Source organism: Vicia villosa, unplaced genomic scaffold, assembly GCF_029867415.1.
Source record: "Vicia villosa cultivar HV-30 ecotype Madison, WI unplaced genomic scaffold, Vvil1.0 ctg.001471F_1_1, whole genome shotgun sequence".
NCBI classification, from domain to species: domain Eukaryota; kingdom Viridiplantae; phylum Streptophyta; class Magnoliopsida; order Fabales; family Fabaceae; genus Vicia; species Vicia villosa.
In genome coordinates, this window is record NW_026705630.1 from 260,305 (window position 1) to 278,531 (window position 18,227).

General features: G+C 31.8%; 1 protein-coding gene across 1 annotated transcript; it reads right to left on the bottom strand.

Moving 5' to 3' along the window:
* Positions 1-15,201: 15,201 nt before the first annotated feature.
* On the bottom strand, positions 15,202-16,962 carry LOC131635385 (protein FAR1-RELATED SEQUENCE 5-like). The gene is made up of 2 exons (XM_058906007.1): positions 15,825-16,962; positions 15,202-15,557 (listed from the first exon to the last, which is right to left on the bottom strand). Exons 1-2 carry the CDS (start codon positions 16,960-16,962, stop codon positions 15,202-15,204), a joined length of 1,494 nt encoding a protein of 497 aa, XP_058761990.1.
* Between the last annotated feature and the right edge of the window lie 1,265 nt (positions 16,963-18,227).

An 18,227-nucleotide genomic window follows, 5' to 3' on the forward strand; every position in this document is an offset into this window, starting at 1 on the left:
AGATTCTTCTGACTATTTTGAGATCTGCAGCTTATTCCCTAAGAGGGAAAATATAAAAGAGGTTGGTTAACTATTGTATGAGTCTTCTTAAAAATCACTAGTGACAAATTCTTGTAATATTCTTTAATGGATAAAGCTAACATGTGCCGCAATGATACATGTTAAGAAACCTAAATATAGTAAATTTGTATTAAAAAACGTAATAAACACATTAATTATAAACTTTTTATAAAAACAATGCACAATTTCTAAGAAATTTTTTCTACATTTAGCTCTTAACATGTGCCTTAATAACATGTGCCCTTAAGGCACATGTTAGCATGACCCTTCTTTAATATCTATCTTTTATGCCTTTGTTATGAGTAAATCCTCCATTATTAGAGACGAGTAAAACACTAGATAATCTTAGATATTTGTTTTGATTTTGTTTATATGATCAGTTGTTTTGTTATCTTTTAAATGTTTTTTTATCACTTGATCATTGTCAGAATATTTACTATTCCTAATTTTAGAATGGAATTTTACTTTTTGAATGCTTGAGAATAAAAATTGATGTGTATATAATCAAAGTATGAGTTTGTTTCTAGTCAGAAAAAAATCAAATCGCTTTAAAAAACCACATTCTAATGAAAAAAAAATGAAAATATTAAAGCAATGATTCGTAGCTTTTGAATTGATGTGATTTTTCAACGTGATTTTGATCAAGTTGATGAAAATCCAAGCACATACTAAGAATATATATAAAGCATATACTCCCTCCGTCTCATAATAAGTGTCTCATTTACACTTTTTATTTGTTTCAAAATAAATGTCTCTTTAGAATATCAATGCAACATTTATTATTTTTTTCCACTATTATTCCCCTATATATTAACTTTCACGTTTTTCAACAACTCCACTACCTATAATAAATAAGGATACTTTAGTAAATGATATTAACTTTTTTTATTAAAATCAACATATCTAATCATTTTCTTAAGAACTGCGCAAAGTTCAAATAAGACAGTTATTATGAGACGGATGGAGTATTAATTAGTACTAGTACCAGCCTTTCTTTCCCTTTTACATCCTTTTCTCTACCGCAGATGTAAGTGGTAGTGTGGTACCATTGTTCAATAACCCAAAATTACAGAACGTCCATGCATGCTATAATAGAGCCATTCGTGAAAAGTAATAAACTTTTGAAAGAAAAAAGTTAAAAGAAAAAAAGAAAGAAAGATAACAGTGACCCCATTACTTTTGTTGTTATGGATTCTCTCTCACCTTGTACTTGTAGTATCAATGCAACTATGACACTATCTACTCATTCACTAAATTTAGACACTGCCATTCCTGTTACTATGCATTCAATATATGCAGCTTTTTAATGCAAGTGCAGCGATACATTTCCTATGTGACAGCTAGGAGTGGGAATAGGCCAGGCCGGCCTACAAGGGCCTACGGCCCAGCCTACATAGGCTTTGGTCAGGCCAGGCCTATTTAATAAAAAGGTAAGGCTTAGGGTTTTTTAAAAGCCTATTTTATTAAATAGGCCAGGCTTAGGCTATTAATAATGCCTATGAAGCCTTATAGGCCGGCCTATATTTTCATATATATTAGAAATATGCTAAATAAGTTGGTCTATGTAGACATATATATTAGAAAAAAAGGCTAAATAGACTACTATATATATATATATATATATATATATATATATATATATATATATATATATATATATATATATATATATAACAAAGGCTAAATAGGTCCATTTATATATGCATATATAGGCCGACTTATAAGGCTTCTTAGGTAATATGGATAAATTAAAAACTTTAATGAAATAAAGGCTTTTTAAATAGACTTTCAGGCCAGGCCAGGCTTTTAAAAAGGTCAGGCCATGCCTAAAAACTGAGCCTGTGATAGGCCTTAGGCCAGGCTTAGGCCTTTTAAGTTTATCGTAGGCCAGGCTCAGGCCTTCTAAAGCGTAGTATAGCCTAGCCTATTTCCACCCTAGTGACAGCCAATTTGCTTTAAAAGGTTGTACTAGATATAACTCATCATATGCCTATAGCTTCATGACCAACACGTAATATGGATTTTGTAAAGAATAAGTCTCACATTAATTAGAAAAAGAAAAGAAAATTATCTTAATATTTTGAATAAATATATAGTGTATCTTTCACACGGATATGTTTCAAGTGTAACTTTCATTGGCTTTTACATTTTGTACAAGTAATTATTCTTGACATTATAAAAAAACTATATATTTTTTTATTTATGAACGACTAGTTATTGATTTTATGTATTAGAAATATCAGTTTGTTAATCAATTAAAAAATATATAATTATAAAAAAACTTTAAAAGAGAGTCAAATTGTGATGAGCATAAATTTATAAAGGGTTAAATACTTTTTTAGTCCCTATAAATATGCGACCCTGCATTTTTAGTTCCTGTAAAAATTTTCTTCAATAAATGGTCCTTCTAAAATTTTTATGCATGTAATTTCAGTCCCTATTATTTTCTAAAATTTTAAAAACTATTTAACTACTCTTTAATTTTTAAATTTTTGAATAATTTTTTTTATATATGTTTAGAATACTGTAAAATATTTATTTATCAAGTTTTAGAATTTTTTAAAATGAGAAAAATTAAATATGAATTTTTCAAATTTCAAAAAATTATGATAAAAGTAATGAAAATTTCAACTTAGAAATTAATTTTTGAGTTTCTTTTGTTTCCAGGAATTTTTTAAAAGATTATGAACATGTCTGCAAAATAATCATTCTAAAATACACATTGGTTTTACAGTAGGGACTTAAATTAGGTGCATAATAATTTTATAAGGACCATTCATTAAAGAAAATTTTTATACGGACTAAAAATACAGGGTCGCATATTTATAGGGACTAAAAACGTATTTAACCCATTTATAAATGTCTTTATGTATGCAAAATACAAGGGTTTGAGGATGTGATGATAAATATAAACTTTTTTATATATATATATAAGAAATGTTTTTAACTTAAAAAACTTATGAGATTTAATTAATTAAAATGTGTTTAATATAATATGATATTTATATTAATAATTAAAAATTAGCTAGAGATGTGGCCGTCTTTGCTAGGCGATGAACAACCTAATTCGAGTGTCTTTTAATAAACTCAATTCTAGAGTTATTATAAAAGATAGAGAACAACTCTACAATGTCTAACAATGTTACCAAATTTTGTATAATCTTTTTTGATAGAAGGGAAACTATCCACCACAATTTTAAAATCTAATTCACAATTAACTAGAATCATTCTAATTCAAAATTAACTAGAACCATATTGAATTCATGTACCCAACAAAAAGTCGAAAGTAAGCCACTAGCCTCCTCTATGCGAACATCACAAATTAGAATGATCAATTCAGTTCTTTCCACCAGACCACCACAAAAGCACCATGCTCTTGATACAAACACTTATTCATAGACTATTATGAATAGTAGAAAAATAGTCATCTACATTACATTTAATTCTTTATATGTTCAAATTACTTCACTTAATACAAGATCTTAACTGAGTAGATTAAGGGTCTCTTATCTTCATGGCATCTTTTCGAGAAAGAAGAACGCCAATGGCTCTGTGCATAACCTCCCATGTTGCTTTGTAACATTATTCCAAAATTTTCTATTTCGTTGTTTCTAGATACTCCATATGACACTGACAAAATGAGCACAATCGTCATGGGATAATATCAAAGAACATTGTAGCAACATTAGATCCACTATCCACCACCTCATAGATCACATGGTGAAAAAGTGTTCAAATCCAAATATTTCAGCTATTAGAACACTTGAAGAAAATATGCACAAAGTTTTCTATACCATCATCATATAAAGCCCAATTAATGGGACAAGTAACACCTTTGTCTTCAAGCCTATTTCTTATAGGAAAACAATTCATACATATCTGCCAAATCAAGTTCTTGACTTTTGGTGACGCTTTAATCTTCCAAATGAGGTCTCAGTGGTTAGGTCATCTAAGAAAACTAGTATCAATAAGGTACGGAATAATCAAACGATAATAACTCCTTACCGAGTGGTCTCCATTAGTCTCAATGCTCTAAACTCATCTATCTGCTTTGTATGAATAAAAAAGTGCAATATTGGAAAATTTTCAAGCACTAATTGGATCGAAAGTAATGTTGACTAATTGATAATTCCACATCTTTGTATCAGAAGAAATAAGGTCAGATACATAAAGATGGTTATGAGTTGCAACAAAAGAGGTGATGGGATATGAGTAGAACCATCACTAAGCCACATTTCATTCTAAACTGGAATATTCACTCCATTTCTTATACATCGTCTGTTTTCTTCTCTCAAAATAAATTTAGCACTATACAAATGCTACTCCATTCGTGTTGGGTCATCAATAAGGGGGGAGGAACATTTACATTGGGTCAAACACTCAAAGATTCACCCAAAAAAATGAGAGTGACACCACATATTCACCCAAAACCTTAAACTCACTGGTGTATGGGTCCTCTCATGTATAAAGTGCTCAAACACTACTTTTCTAAGCAATGTGGGACTTAGAACTCGCAGTTGTTATTCTACACAACTCACATTTGTTTCTCAACAATCTCCCCCCTCAAGTGTGAGTCCATCCACTATGTTCCCTCTCATGCAGAAGCTCTTTCATCCACATGCGTGTACCGCCATTGAGAGACACCCTTATTTCGTCATAGGCACTTCAACGGGGCACACCACCTGACCACCATGTAAGAAAGACTTTTGACACAAGGAATCGGTCCCTTTCTTGAACCGGACTCTAATACCACTGTTGGGTCATCAATGAGGGGTAAACATTCACATTGGGTCAAACACTCACCTAAAGATTAAAGAATCACCCAAAAAAATGAGAGAGATACCACATATTCCCCCAAAATCTTAGGGTGATGAGTGTATGAGTCCTCTCATGTATAAAGTGCCAAACCTCCACTTTTATAAGCAATGTGGGACTTAGAACTCACACTTGTTTATCCACACAACTCACACTTGTTTCTCAATAATATGAAGCTTGGGTTATGACTCACCGATAAGGCAAAGAGATTTATGTGAGGGGAGTACCGAGCTTTGAAGAGTTGAGATATAAGACTTTGCGAATATGTGAGAATACACCACTATTGTTTACCAATTAAACCAAGATTGAATGCAGTAAGATTTATAAAACCCATACCTCTGTCATTTTTATGCATTGCCAATTTATTCCAAGACAACCAATGTATCCCTTTTGAGCTAGTACTTGATTATCGCCACTAGAATGAATTCATCATTTTTTCAATATCATTAACTAAGGAGGAACATATAAGGAAAATGCTCATGAAATAGGTGGGGATAGATTAAAGGAATTTGTTGCTCCATGAGTTGATCTTCTTCCAGATCCTATCTTTGATAAATTTCAAAATTTTCTTCTTACTTCTACCAATCATAGAGGGCAACCCCAATTACTTCCCTATACTAAGAACAACTTGCACACCATGAACACCAACAATATAGTCTTGAACAACTTGAAGAGTATTACGGTTACAAAATAACTTAGAATTTTGAAAATAGATCGCTTGTCCCGATGCCGCTTCATAAGTCTCAAGAATGATTTTCATGGTTGTGGTTTTATGAGTATTGGTATACAAGAATGAAAAACAATATTCTACAAATAAAAGGCGAGAAATGATAGGTGAATTGTGACAAATCTTGACACATGTATGTTTTCCACTAGATTCCACCTTACGAATAAGGGCTGAGAGTCCTTCTGCACAAACAATAAACAAGTATGAAGAAAGAGGATTTCCTTGACACAAACCTCTGTCGGTTGTTATATGACCAACTAATTTTTTGTTAACAATGACTGAGTAATCAACTGATTTGGCACATAACATAATTCAAGAGATCCATTGTCTACAAAAATCCGTCTTTGTAATAATAGCGCACAAATACTCTCAGTCAATTCGGTCATAAGCCTTGCTAATATCTAGCTTAAGAGCAACCTCAATAACTTTTCCTCTTGTTTTATATTCCATATAGTGGATGATCTCTATGGAGGCCATAACATTATCTATAATAGATCGACCAGGCACAAAAGTTGATTAGTTTGTTGAAATCCACTTATCAAGGACCATATTCAACTAATTAATAAGGACTTTAGAGACTAATTTGTAGATGACCTTACAAAGAGCATTGAGACGCCAATCTCTCATCGAGTGTTGTTCATACCCCTTTAGTTATACATGCAATATTAGTAAAATTAAGATTGGAAGGGAAAATACCACAATCTAACCATTCACAACAATCTTGGAAAATCTCTCGACCACGCAAAGGCCAAAAATGTTTATAAAATCCTGGGTTAAAACCCCAGGCCTTGGACACTTATCAGACTTCATAGAAAACAAATTTGTTTGAAATTCCTCAGTGGATAAGGGAGATGTGAGAATGGTGTTGTCTTCAATAGAGATAGAATGACTTATAACATCAATGACATGACATGAGCTATAATATTGTTCTATTTTTCTAAAGATTAGTACAATAATCAATTGGGACATTATATAAATCAGGAGCTTTAAATTGTATTAAACCAAGTAAATGGATAACCTTTCATATGAATGTCTAATAACCCCGCATCCAACACAGGTGATCTAAAACCATTAATCAGCCACAAAGCTCTATATGTTCTTCCTTCTTTTTTTGGTGGTTGCTAGGATATCATTGTAGTCACCCATAACACACCATAGAGAACTTGAAACCCATGAGAGTTATCGTAAACAATTTCAGTAAAACAAGAAAACAAGAATAAAACATGAAAATCCAAAAAGTAACGAAGTTCTTCCACTTTATTAATAGTGACATGAATCTCAAGTATGTGAGTTTACGAATGAACAAAATGAAATAGAAGTAGTAAATGTAATTTAATATATGAGGGTAGAACATATTTTCCTTAATAATTTATTCATATCATTAATTTCTACTGTCTTTATGGGTCATATTTGTAGAACCGATCAAAATAAAATAAAAAAAGTCAAAAAATAATACTTGTAAGTTGTAACTAAAGAAGACAAGTGAGGTGAATAGGATAAATGATGAATTTACAAGAGAATTGACTTGTATATTTGATATTTGGGTTATGTATGTTTTTTGTCTTTATAAATATTTTAAATTTTATTTTTAGTTTTTATTAAAAAAATGATATATTTTAGTTCTCATAAAATTATTATGCACATAATTTTAGTCTCTACTGTTAAACCGATTTGTATTTTTGAAGTGATTTATTTACAGATATGTTTAGAACGTTATAAAAAGTTCCTCGAAAAAAAGAAACTCAAAATTTGATTTCTAAGTTGAGATTTGCATTATTTTTATCATTATCTTTTGAAATTTTAAAATTTTATATTTAATTTTTCTCATTATAAAATATTCTATAATTTTTTCGTAAAGAAATATTTTATAATTTTATAAACACGTATAAAAAAATTATTCAAAAATTTAAAATTTTAAGGGTAATTAAACAGTTTTCAAATTTTAAAAAAATAATAGAGACTAAAATTGTATGCATAAAAATTTTATAAGGACTAAAATATATCAATTTTTTAATAGAAACTAAAAATAAAATTTAAGATATTTATAAGGAAAAAAATATATACTTAATCCTTGATATTTTACAATTTTAGATGAAAATGTGACTTTTTTTTCCTTCATAGAACGTTGAATCTGTTATTGTTCTCACTTTCTTCGTATTTCTCAATAAGTGGTATCATAATCACAATTCAACTAAGTGAAATGCGGAAGTTGGAAATTGAATCATATGTTAAATTTTATGCAGATCCAACTAAACTTTCAGCTAATAGACTTGAGATGGGTACCACCTAATTAATATTATCACTACCTATTCCACACCTCTGTTTCACTTATTAATATTAAGGGCTACTAGATATTCTCTAAAGAAAATTACAAATGAGTTTAATTGGCTTATTGTATGCGGCAATCAAACCATCTTTAAGGGTTGTCATGTTATTTTTAAAAATAAGGAACCAATTTGTTTTAACTTATAAACTTTTTCTGTATTTTTACAAATAATTTTTTTACGAAAAATAATTTTAAGCAATAGTTGATTTTTCATAAATTAAAAAACTAATTTTGAGATTTAATAACATAAACATATATTATTTAAGATGAAAATATTGTCAAAATTACATATTTTTTTAAAAAATATATCTTTAAAATAATTTTTAAAAACAGTATTTAAAACTTTTAAACTTACATTTTTTTAAAAATTTTGATATATAAATTGTAACAACTTAAAATAAAATTTTATAAAATATATAATAAAATTAAAAAATCTATTTAATAAAACATATGCACAAATGTATAGTAAAAAGCAATTAAGTAGTAACAATAATTTCGGACGTACAATTATCAATATGTTATTTATTAAAAAGATTATTAAAACAAGCTAACCTAGCATATCTAATAGGCTTAAAAAATAAATTACAACTTATCTATCATATAAGAAAATTCATTATTCTAAAAAGACACTAATCTCTTTATTGATTCTAAGTTTGACAAGTAGATGTCTTCTCTTTTTAGATTTTAATTATTTTGTTCTCTACTCATTTTTTATTGTTTTGCTTCTAAGCTTTTCTATCAACTCATAAAATAACTTTTTGATTTTGGTCTTGGTAACCACATCCAGTGTTTTAAAAACCGGACCGGCCAGTCGGACCGGTCGAACCGGGAACCGGCCAGGTAACCGGTCTGGTTCAATAGTTGGATCGGGTATGCCATCAAACCGGTGGGAATCGGTGAAAACCGGGAAAACCGGCGGTTTAATTGCTTTTTTTTTTGTTTTTTTTTTAAAACTTTTTTTTAAAATTTTTTTTTAAACTTTTTTTTAACATTTCTTTTAAACTTTTCTTTTTAACTTTTTTTTTAATATATTTAGTAGTGTATTACTTAAATAACATTCTCACGTAGTTTTTTTCGTTAGTGACAAATTAAAAACTTTATTGTCTATTTGTTATCTTTGCTAATAAATTTTTTTAAATAGCATAAACATATTGAATTTTATTTGATTTTCTTTTTAGGAGGATCCTATTTTGAATTAAATTTGGTACACATTGGAGTTGTTTTGTTATAAACTATTCAATTAGATTATGTTGTAATTAGACTTTGTTTAGGTTATGTTGTAATTAGACTTTGTTTGCAATTAGACTTTGTAATTTTTTACTATTTTGTTATGTGTGATACCTTTGTTTAAAATTTGAATTTAAGTTATGAAATTGTGAATTTATGATATGATATTTTTAAAAAATTTAAAAGCTAGTTATATTTTTTTAGAGACTGAATCATCCGGTTCGACCGGTTTTATACCTATATAATGACAGGTCTATTCAACCGAGTTATCCGGTTTAATCTGGTTTGGTCGTGCGGTTCGACCAGTGACCCAGTGGTTCGACCGATAAACCAGTGACTCAGTACCCTCACCGGTTCGATGACCGGTCCGGTTTTTAAAACACTGACCACATATCTTTTTTCAACTTCATACTCTTCCTTTCAAATCACCACTTTCTTGGTTATAGCTTCTACTTCTTTCTCCCTCCTTCTCTATTATTTTTCTTACAACATTAAATATTTAAATATTATTTTTTATTCATAATATTTTTTATTATGTTTTATTAATTACAACATTTTAGGATAAGAAAATATTTTATTATGTTTTTTAATTGTGTAATTTGATATGAAGATGGATAAGGAAGTATAGGGTGACGTGTTAGAAAATAGTGGGTTTGTGTGTGAGATAAATTTGTTGAATAAACTTTTTTATCACAATGTTAGAAAACATGTATGATGCATTATTTCTAATGTAGTAAAAAACAAAAATAATATTGAGATAAATTTGTTGAATAATTTTTTTTATCACAATGTTAGAAAACATGTATGATGCATTATTTCTAATGTAGTAAAAAACAAAAATAATATTTATATACGGGAAAAAATACATTATTGTTTCAAATATTTTTATATATGACAACAACTTTATTATTGATTCAAATATTTTTATAAATAATGTTAAAACAAAAATAGTATTTATAAACGGTAAATAACATATTAATTATTAAAGTATTTTCATATAAAAAAATATTATTGTTATAAGCGGTAACAAATTTACTATTAATATCAAATATTGAATAATTTGTCACACTTAAAAACATTTATCTTTGCATATTAGCGGGAACCCGAAGTTACTAATCACAATATTGCATATTAACAGGAACCTGAAGTTATTGATTATTTGTATTGAATATTAACGGAAACATGAAGTTAGTGATCACAATATTGAATATTAACGGAAATTTGAAGTTACTGATTAAAATATTGAATATCAACGAGAATACCAAGTTACTTGTCAAAATAATGAATATTAACGGGAACATGAAGTTACTGATCACAATATTACATATTAACAGGAACCTGAAGTTACTGATCACAATATTGCATATTAACAGGAATATGAAGTTACTGATTATTTGTATTGAATATTAACGGGAACATGAAGTTACTGATCACAATATTCAATTTTAACGGGAACTTAAAATTACTGATTAAAATATTGAATATTAACGGGAACATGAAGTTATTGATCAAAATAGTGAATATTAACGAAAACATGAAGTTACTGATCACAACATTGAATATTAACGGGAACCTGAAGTTACTGATTAAAATATTGAATATTAACAGAAACATGAAGTTACTGATCACACAATATTGAATATTAACGGGAACCTGAAATTACTGATTCAAATATTGAATATTAACGGGAACATGAAGTTACTGATCACAATATTAAATATTAACGGGAACCTGAAGTTACTGATTAAAATATTGAATATTAATGGAAACATGAAGTTACTTATTAAAATATTGAATATTAACGAAAACATGAAATTAGTGATGAAAATGTTAATTACTTTTAATATATATTTTTTCTATTAAAAAATATACATCTGAAACAAATGCGCGTCCCGTACTAAAACTCGTGCGAACGCACGGGTTTGTTACTAGTTTAAATAAAAAGACTTTAAAAAAATATAGTAGTATATTTAGACTTACACGTAAGTTTACCTTAAAAAATAGATTTACATGTAAGTTTGAAATGCTTAAACTTAGAATTGTTCTGGTGGTTAAAATTGCAAGTTAACTTATTAAATTGTACTATTCTAAGAGTTTAGATACAAATTTGACTTAACTCCATAAATTTGGTTGCCGGTTGATTCTCAATAGATTGTTAATTAAGGTCGAATTGGTGAAGCGAATTGTTATTGCGGGAGCGCACGGGGTGGTTTGTCTGTTGCATTTGTGTAGATGAAGATGTTGAGCATTTGTTTTTGAATTGTTCGAAATCTAAATGTATTTGGTCTTAAGTTTTTATTTGGTTCTTTGTTGATTTTACTTCCGAGAACAATGGTGGTGCGTGTGGATCATCTAAAGAACTTGTTACATGCTGGAATCAAAAGGGAGATGCATTGATATTTTGGGTCAGTTACTTGTTTGTCTATATGGTCGTATATGTCTTCTAATATTTATAATTGTTATCACGGTTGTGATTGAGGGGGATTGAGGTGGGTCTCATACCTAGGTGAGTCTTAGGTACAAGTTAGCATGGGTAGTGATTAACTGAGAAGTTGTAAATGGGGGAGTTTAGCTTTGGATTGATACTATTTAGTGGACTTATCCATGACTTGGTAGCCCGCAGAGTAGGTATTGTTGATACCGAACAAGATGAACAATCATGTGTGTTCTTTATGTTTATGCACTGCACTTTTATACCTTGTCATTGTATGTGTTTGGAAAACATTGTCTCTACATCCTTTAGGATATTTGTGATATGAACGCCAAAATTTCACCTACGGTAAATCACCGCATTCCGTGCCTCGAAAAGAATGGACTATGATAGGACGAGTGTTTCATCCCCACCTCTTGCAAAAACTCCTGGCTTGATGCTCTGACGTGTAAGCCACATAATGGTTTGAAATCACGACAACACATCAACGACAAGGTCGTCTAATTCCTATTGATCCTCCAGGAGCTCCTCACGAGCAAGCCTAGGTGCCCAAGGAGCGGATTGTGTCATGTAAGGGTGCGACACTTTATAGAACCATGTCATGTACCCCTCAACATAGCTCCACTGAGAGGTGGCGTAATGAGTCTGATACTCTAACGATGCCAAATGATTCTCCCATTCCGCCAAATAATCATCCAAGTCTCTACGGACAGTACAGATTGAAGTAGCCTAGAAGAGTGACCTAGGAATGGTCTGTGCGTACCCAAACTGCCTTGTGCACTGTATAACCAGAGTCTCTAAACTCAACCAAACTCATCCAAATTATATAAACACAGTCTCTAAACTTGAACAATAACATATTTGAGCGATATAATGCATTAAAACTAACCTATTCAAGCTTATACATTAATAAAAAAAGCTAAAATAGAAACTTACTCAAAAATGTGTTGGTTAGAGATTGAAGTGCTATGATTTTGCATGCAATAGGTAGAAAGTGTTGGGAATGGAAAGAAACAACTAAATGTAACTTTAAAACTTGATTTTGAGTGAGAACTTGAGATGGGTAGAATGAAGTAGAGAGAAAGTTGTTTTTTCTAAATTATGAAAAAGGTCCTAAAAAATATGAACTCTAACTTTAAAGTCCAAGCATTGTCATTTTTCGAGCTGGGATAGACTGACCCATATGGACTACCCATTTTGACATTTTGACAGCTCTAGATTCAACATCTTTTGTAATTTGTAAGCAAATAGTTTAGAACAAATTCATATGTAACATTTGGATGCACATCCAGTTCATATATTATGCATGAGACTTTTATTTTTTTAAAACAACAGTAGTTAAAAGGTTCATATGATACACATGTTGCTTTTATTTTTTAAAAATTAACACTTTTATTATGCAATAAGACTTTATTATGCTCACATGATCCATTGGTCCGCCAAGTAATCAAGTACCTTAACCGGGTCGATCATCGGTCTGAGTTTTAAAATATTAAAAAGAATAATAGGAAAAAGTCTGGCGCGATCTTTAAATAAATTTGACTAGTTCGAAGATGCATCTATGAATAATTATTTTTATTTAAAAGAAATGTGTGTTCGCAGATGCATCTCCAAACACACTTTTAAAGTAACTTCGGTTGTGTGTTCAGAGACGCATCTTTGAAAAAAGGGAACATTTTAAAAATTTCGCGTAAGACCTAGGAGAAATAGAAAGGATGCGTTGAAAAATTTTCTCTCAATTTATTCCCGAGTTTTAGCCAAGTGACTTTGTTCTAAATGTTACGGCCAAACCCAATTACCACCCTTAGTCATCAATTATCCCTTTAAATGTTGGGGAATTCTTATTCCACCTCATGCTTTTATAGCACACCACGTGAAATTCCTAAAATGCCCCTCAAAACTGAAAGTATATTTTTGGTGCCCATCAAAAATTGATAAACCACACATTAAAACTGCAAATGTATTTCCGGTTTCGAACCGAAGATATAACTATGGTTTTGTGCAATATATAAACCAGAAAAACATCAATAAATAACACTATTGTGACAAACTAAAAATAGGTATCATAACATAAACATAGGAAATACATTAAGGATGTTAATACAAAGCAAACATTACAAATCAACGTCCACGTGGACGTTGCAACATCATGATAATATCATCGTCCGATCTTGAAATAGTCGCATCTAGCTCGATCGGAATTTTTGCCTGAAAATTGGTATAAGTATTTCACATAGCCCGCATATCAGCGATGTTATTCAGCTCACGGTTGATGAACACAAGCTTCCCCTCTATGTCAACAGATAGCGAGCGGTACTCGATATTTCCAACTTTGTGATTGTCGTCATACGGTACAAGTTCCTGCAATGTTAGACGCACTTCTTAAATTGGGGTGTACATGGTGATCTTAAATTTCTATGATGGTGTAGCGCCGGTAAAGTGGACAGCTCTAACATGTCATTTGATTTTCATTTATAGTTTTTGGTGTTATGTTAAGAAAAAAATGACAAATGAGATTATTTATAGTAGGTGGATGCAAGCATGAACCATACAAATCCTATCCTTTTGTCTGAAGGAAAACTGAAAAATGCAACTACGATTTTAAATCGAAAATGTATTTTCGGTTGGTTCCCTGAAGCTGATAAAATAGAAACAGAACTGAAACAGCAACATTTAGGAAATAAAATTCATGTGTTGAAATATTGTATTTTGACCAAACTACAAAAAAATGGCTATATTTCCACAGCATAATACATGAACAAGATGACATATACAGTAAAATGAGACCTAACTACGTAAATGAGCCAAAAAAAGTATCCTCGGCCAAATCCACCGGAGGCACCCCTTTTGACTTTTCTCTATTTTTTTTATTTCAATTCTGTTCAACTTGTTGTAGTCTTGTATCCTTACAATGAATTGGTCTGGTCGGGTCTAGGATGAGATTGTGAAATGAATCTCTCACTCCGGTGATGTAGGTGGTATAGGGCATTCCAGTTTCAAATATACTTGAACAAAATGCCGATAATTTGAAACCCACCCAACACATATGATAAGATCATTGGGGTTTGGTGTTGGAGCAGTGCGCAGAGGAAAAAGTCTCCGAGAAACCGTATCTCGTAAGATTAATACACACCCTCTCACATGCACTTTCTATTAGATGACTCATATCCGGGAACCGCATTCACTTATCCTCCGGTGCGAATCCACTCACGCTTGGACAAGAGTGTTATATATTTCTTTAAATTTCTCTTTACTCCCGAACACACGTGTGTATAAATCTCTATTGACCCTCAAATCTTTGATCAGGGTATGTCGAACAATAATGTAATCCTTTTCCCCTTTCCCGAGCAAACCGGAAACAGCTTGAAAACCATAGTTACCGTCACCCCCACATTGATGATTAGTTCAATTTACTCGTGCATAAAAACCGACATGTGATCGATGAATGGTATTTTTGGTGGAATCAGTGTTGTAGGTAGTTTGCTAATACGAGGGCCTTTGAAAGCACTTTTCTGAGATTTCGGAGTAAGTGAATCGGGAAAACCTTTGTCAACGTGTTCATAATATGATAGAATTCTTGTAGTTGAGCTGTCGGCCGGTGTCGGTTTCACATTCTTAGGTGCCATTAGTTTTTACCGGTTGAGATGGTGGTTTCAAGTCCGTGGTCTTCGGGAATGCAATCTTCCTCAATCGCTCTTTGATGTGGAGTTTGGTGTTGTCATCGGCTTTCAAAAATCTTTCTTGCATCGCTTCCCATTCAGTCAAGATGGAAATACTTGATCTTTCTTCTTTCGTTTTACCATCATCTTCAAAACCGAGTCTCTTCCAATGATTAGAGACCTCGTTCATACGTATCGGGCAATCAACTTTCATCTTCTCAAATATGGCACAAGCACAAGGGAGACCATATGCTTTCAAAATTGTACAACCACACTTTGAGCTGTCTGAACCGAGATTAGAAGCACGCTTGGCTTTATGGAAAATATAATTCAGAGCTACCCGAGACAAATTACTGACCAACTGAGAATATCAGGTGGTGTCTTTGAACTCGTGTTCCAACACTGTGATACTACGACCAAATGATATATGTATCTCGCTATTCTGGTTTAGTATCATTTGGTTCACGTTATCCCAGCCCGTAATCAAATCACCCATGCTATTTCTCAGCCAATTCTTCAGGAAAGCATGAGCAGACTAAACTTGATTTGTTGTTGTATTTCTGAGATGCATAACCTCACTGGTCCAAGCACAAACAAACTTCTCCTTTACTTGACCGAGTATTGTGCTTTCGACATATTTCATTATATTGGGATATTTCACACAAACATTCCTGAATTTTAAAACAGCATCAGCGTATATCTCTTTTATAGATGCATTTACTATCACATTCCATGCATCCATAATTTTTGCCTTGACCAGTTTTTGATTTTCACATGCAATCTTTTTTGTCCCCACCGCAGGTTTAACCCGACTCCTTACATTTTTAGTAATATGGTAATTACAAAGTAAGGCGTAAGAAGTATGAAATACAGTTGCAACCAAATTCATTAATGATGTATCTCGGTTGGTAACAATGACTTTAAACATATCTTCTTGATCTTTCAACATTGACCTATAAACCTCCAAAGCCCATGCAAATTTGTCCTGTTTTCCGCACTCTAGAAATGAAAAACCAACAAAATATGTTTTCTCACTCCACGTAACACCAACAATTTCTAACAATGGAAGTATGTACTTATTGGTCTTATACGTTGAATAAATTATGAGCACGGTGGGAAACGTATTGAACAATTTAATGGAGTCAGGATGAGTCCAATAAATATCTCTTAGTGTAACCCCATCATCACCTCGTCGGTGCCTACAAACATAATTGTTTTCATCTAGAAGTTTTATGAGGTGTTGCATCTCGGTGCAATCCCCCATAAGCGCTAATTTGGATTGATAGCGCATATTGTAAACTTGCTTGATATTTGATGTATTCTCGGGTCTTTTGCGCTTCAAGGATGCAAGAATGTTTTTTGGCGGCACTAAGCTCAAAGTCATGTCAGAAACACATGTCTTCTCATCCGGAAGAAGCCGACATGTAATTGGATGACTGACCAACTTTTGACTTAGATCATGATTGTGTAAGCCACATATCACATTAAATTTCCATTTGTTATTTGCCAAAAGATAACCACGCAATCTAAATGGGCATTCACATTTTCTTGAACCGGTGTCGTCGCGTTTCAATTTTTGAAAATGAAGGATATATTTCTCACTTCTTTTGCATGTCAAAGTCACAAATGCATTTCTTCTAGACGTACCATTATCAGACCTTCCAATCACAACACCAAATCCTAGTTTCGTAGCCTCTGTACGAATCCTATGCAACATGTCGTCACGTAATTCAAACTCTTCTCAATTGTCAAAATGCTCGCAAATATCTACCATCTTTGTTAGGATAGGAGATACAAGTGGTGAAACAACTTGAGATACATTAGGTTTGGAAATATTATCGGGATGCACCATATCTAATGTAATAGACAACATAATTATCAGTTATGTTGAAAAATAATCACAGACAAAAACCATAAATATACCTCCGGTTTAGTTCAACTGCAACCCGGAAATATACCTCCGATCATCGCGTGACCTATTTTTTGAATTCAAAAACATCATAATGTATGGAATGAGAATTGAATAGAATAAACTTTATCTTAAATTCCATTTTCTTGAGCTCCTTTTGATATAATGAACTATAAAAATGAAGATTTATAGTGAAAAAATGGATTGAGTATGGAAGGGTTTTGGAGAGGTTTAATGGAAAGGTCATGAAATAGAGTGATCAAAAGGTGACCATGTTGGATGGCAAGCGACCCAAACCTGCGGGCCCACCCGCACCCGAACCCGAGTCAACGGGTGAAAAACCGAATTGACTGGGTTTAGGTGCCACCCGATATTTTGGGTGCGGATTTGGGTAGTGTAAAACCCGCACCCGAAACTCAAAATCACACCCACTTATATATATATATATATATATATATATATATATATATATATATATATATATATATATATATATATATTGGAAAATTTTAGGGAAATTATAGAAAAAATGTATTTTGCTACGGGTTCGGGTGAAAGAACCCGAATGTAATAGATGTGGCATGAGTGTTATTTTGTCACCCGAACAACATTTGGGTTTGAGTTTGGATTCAAGTGCCGATTTCGAGTACGGATTTAGGTAGTGTGAAACCTGCTCCCGACCCGTTGATATCCCTACATACTGATTACTGTTTTAAACTATATATAGTTGTCATAATAGCAAAAATATATTTCCAATTTTTCGAGAAGAAAAATGAAATTGTATAGGGTCTTCATTAGTAGCGTGGATTAAGAATTCCCCTGAATGTTAAATTTCTAATCTAAAGGAGAAGAATCTAATAAAAGTGACAACTTTACAAAGGGAGACCTAAACTACTCCATTGAGCTCTTAAGCTACCATTATTTTTACTCAATCTCGAACCAAACGTGATCCTCTTTCATACTTTACAACTAACTCATTATGTTAATTAGATTTATAGCCTAAGTAGCCTCTAGCTAGGTCTAGCAGCATCTTATTCATCACTTCCCAATGCCTTAGTTTTTGTTACTTAATC

Bases quoted from the DNA above. Each gene is read 5' to 3' on its own strand.
- LOC131635385 (XM_058906007.1), bottom strand. From the start codon at position 16,962: ATGTTGCATAGGATTCGTACAGAGGCTACGAAACTAGGATTTGGTGTT. The intron at 15,558-15,824 runs GTGAGGTTATGC...TTTTCCATAAAG, and splicing joins GTTTGTTTGTGCTTGGACCA to CCAAGCGTGCTTCTAATCTC.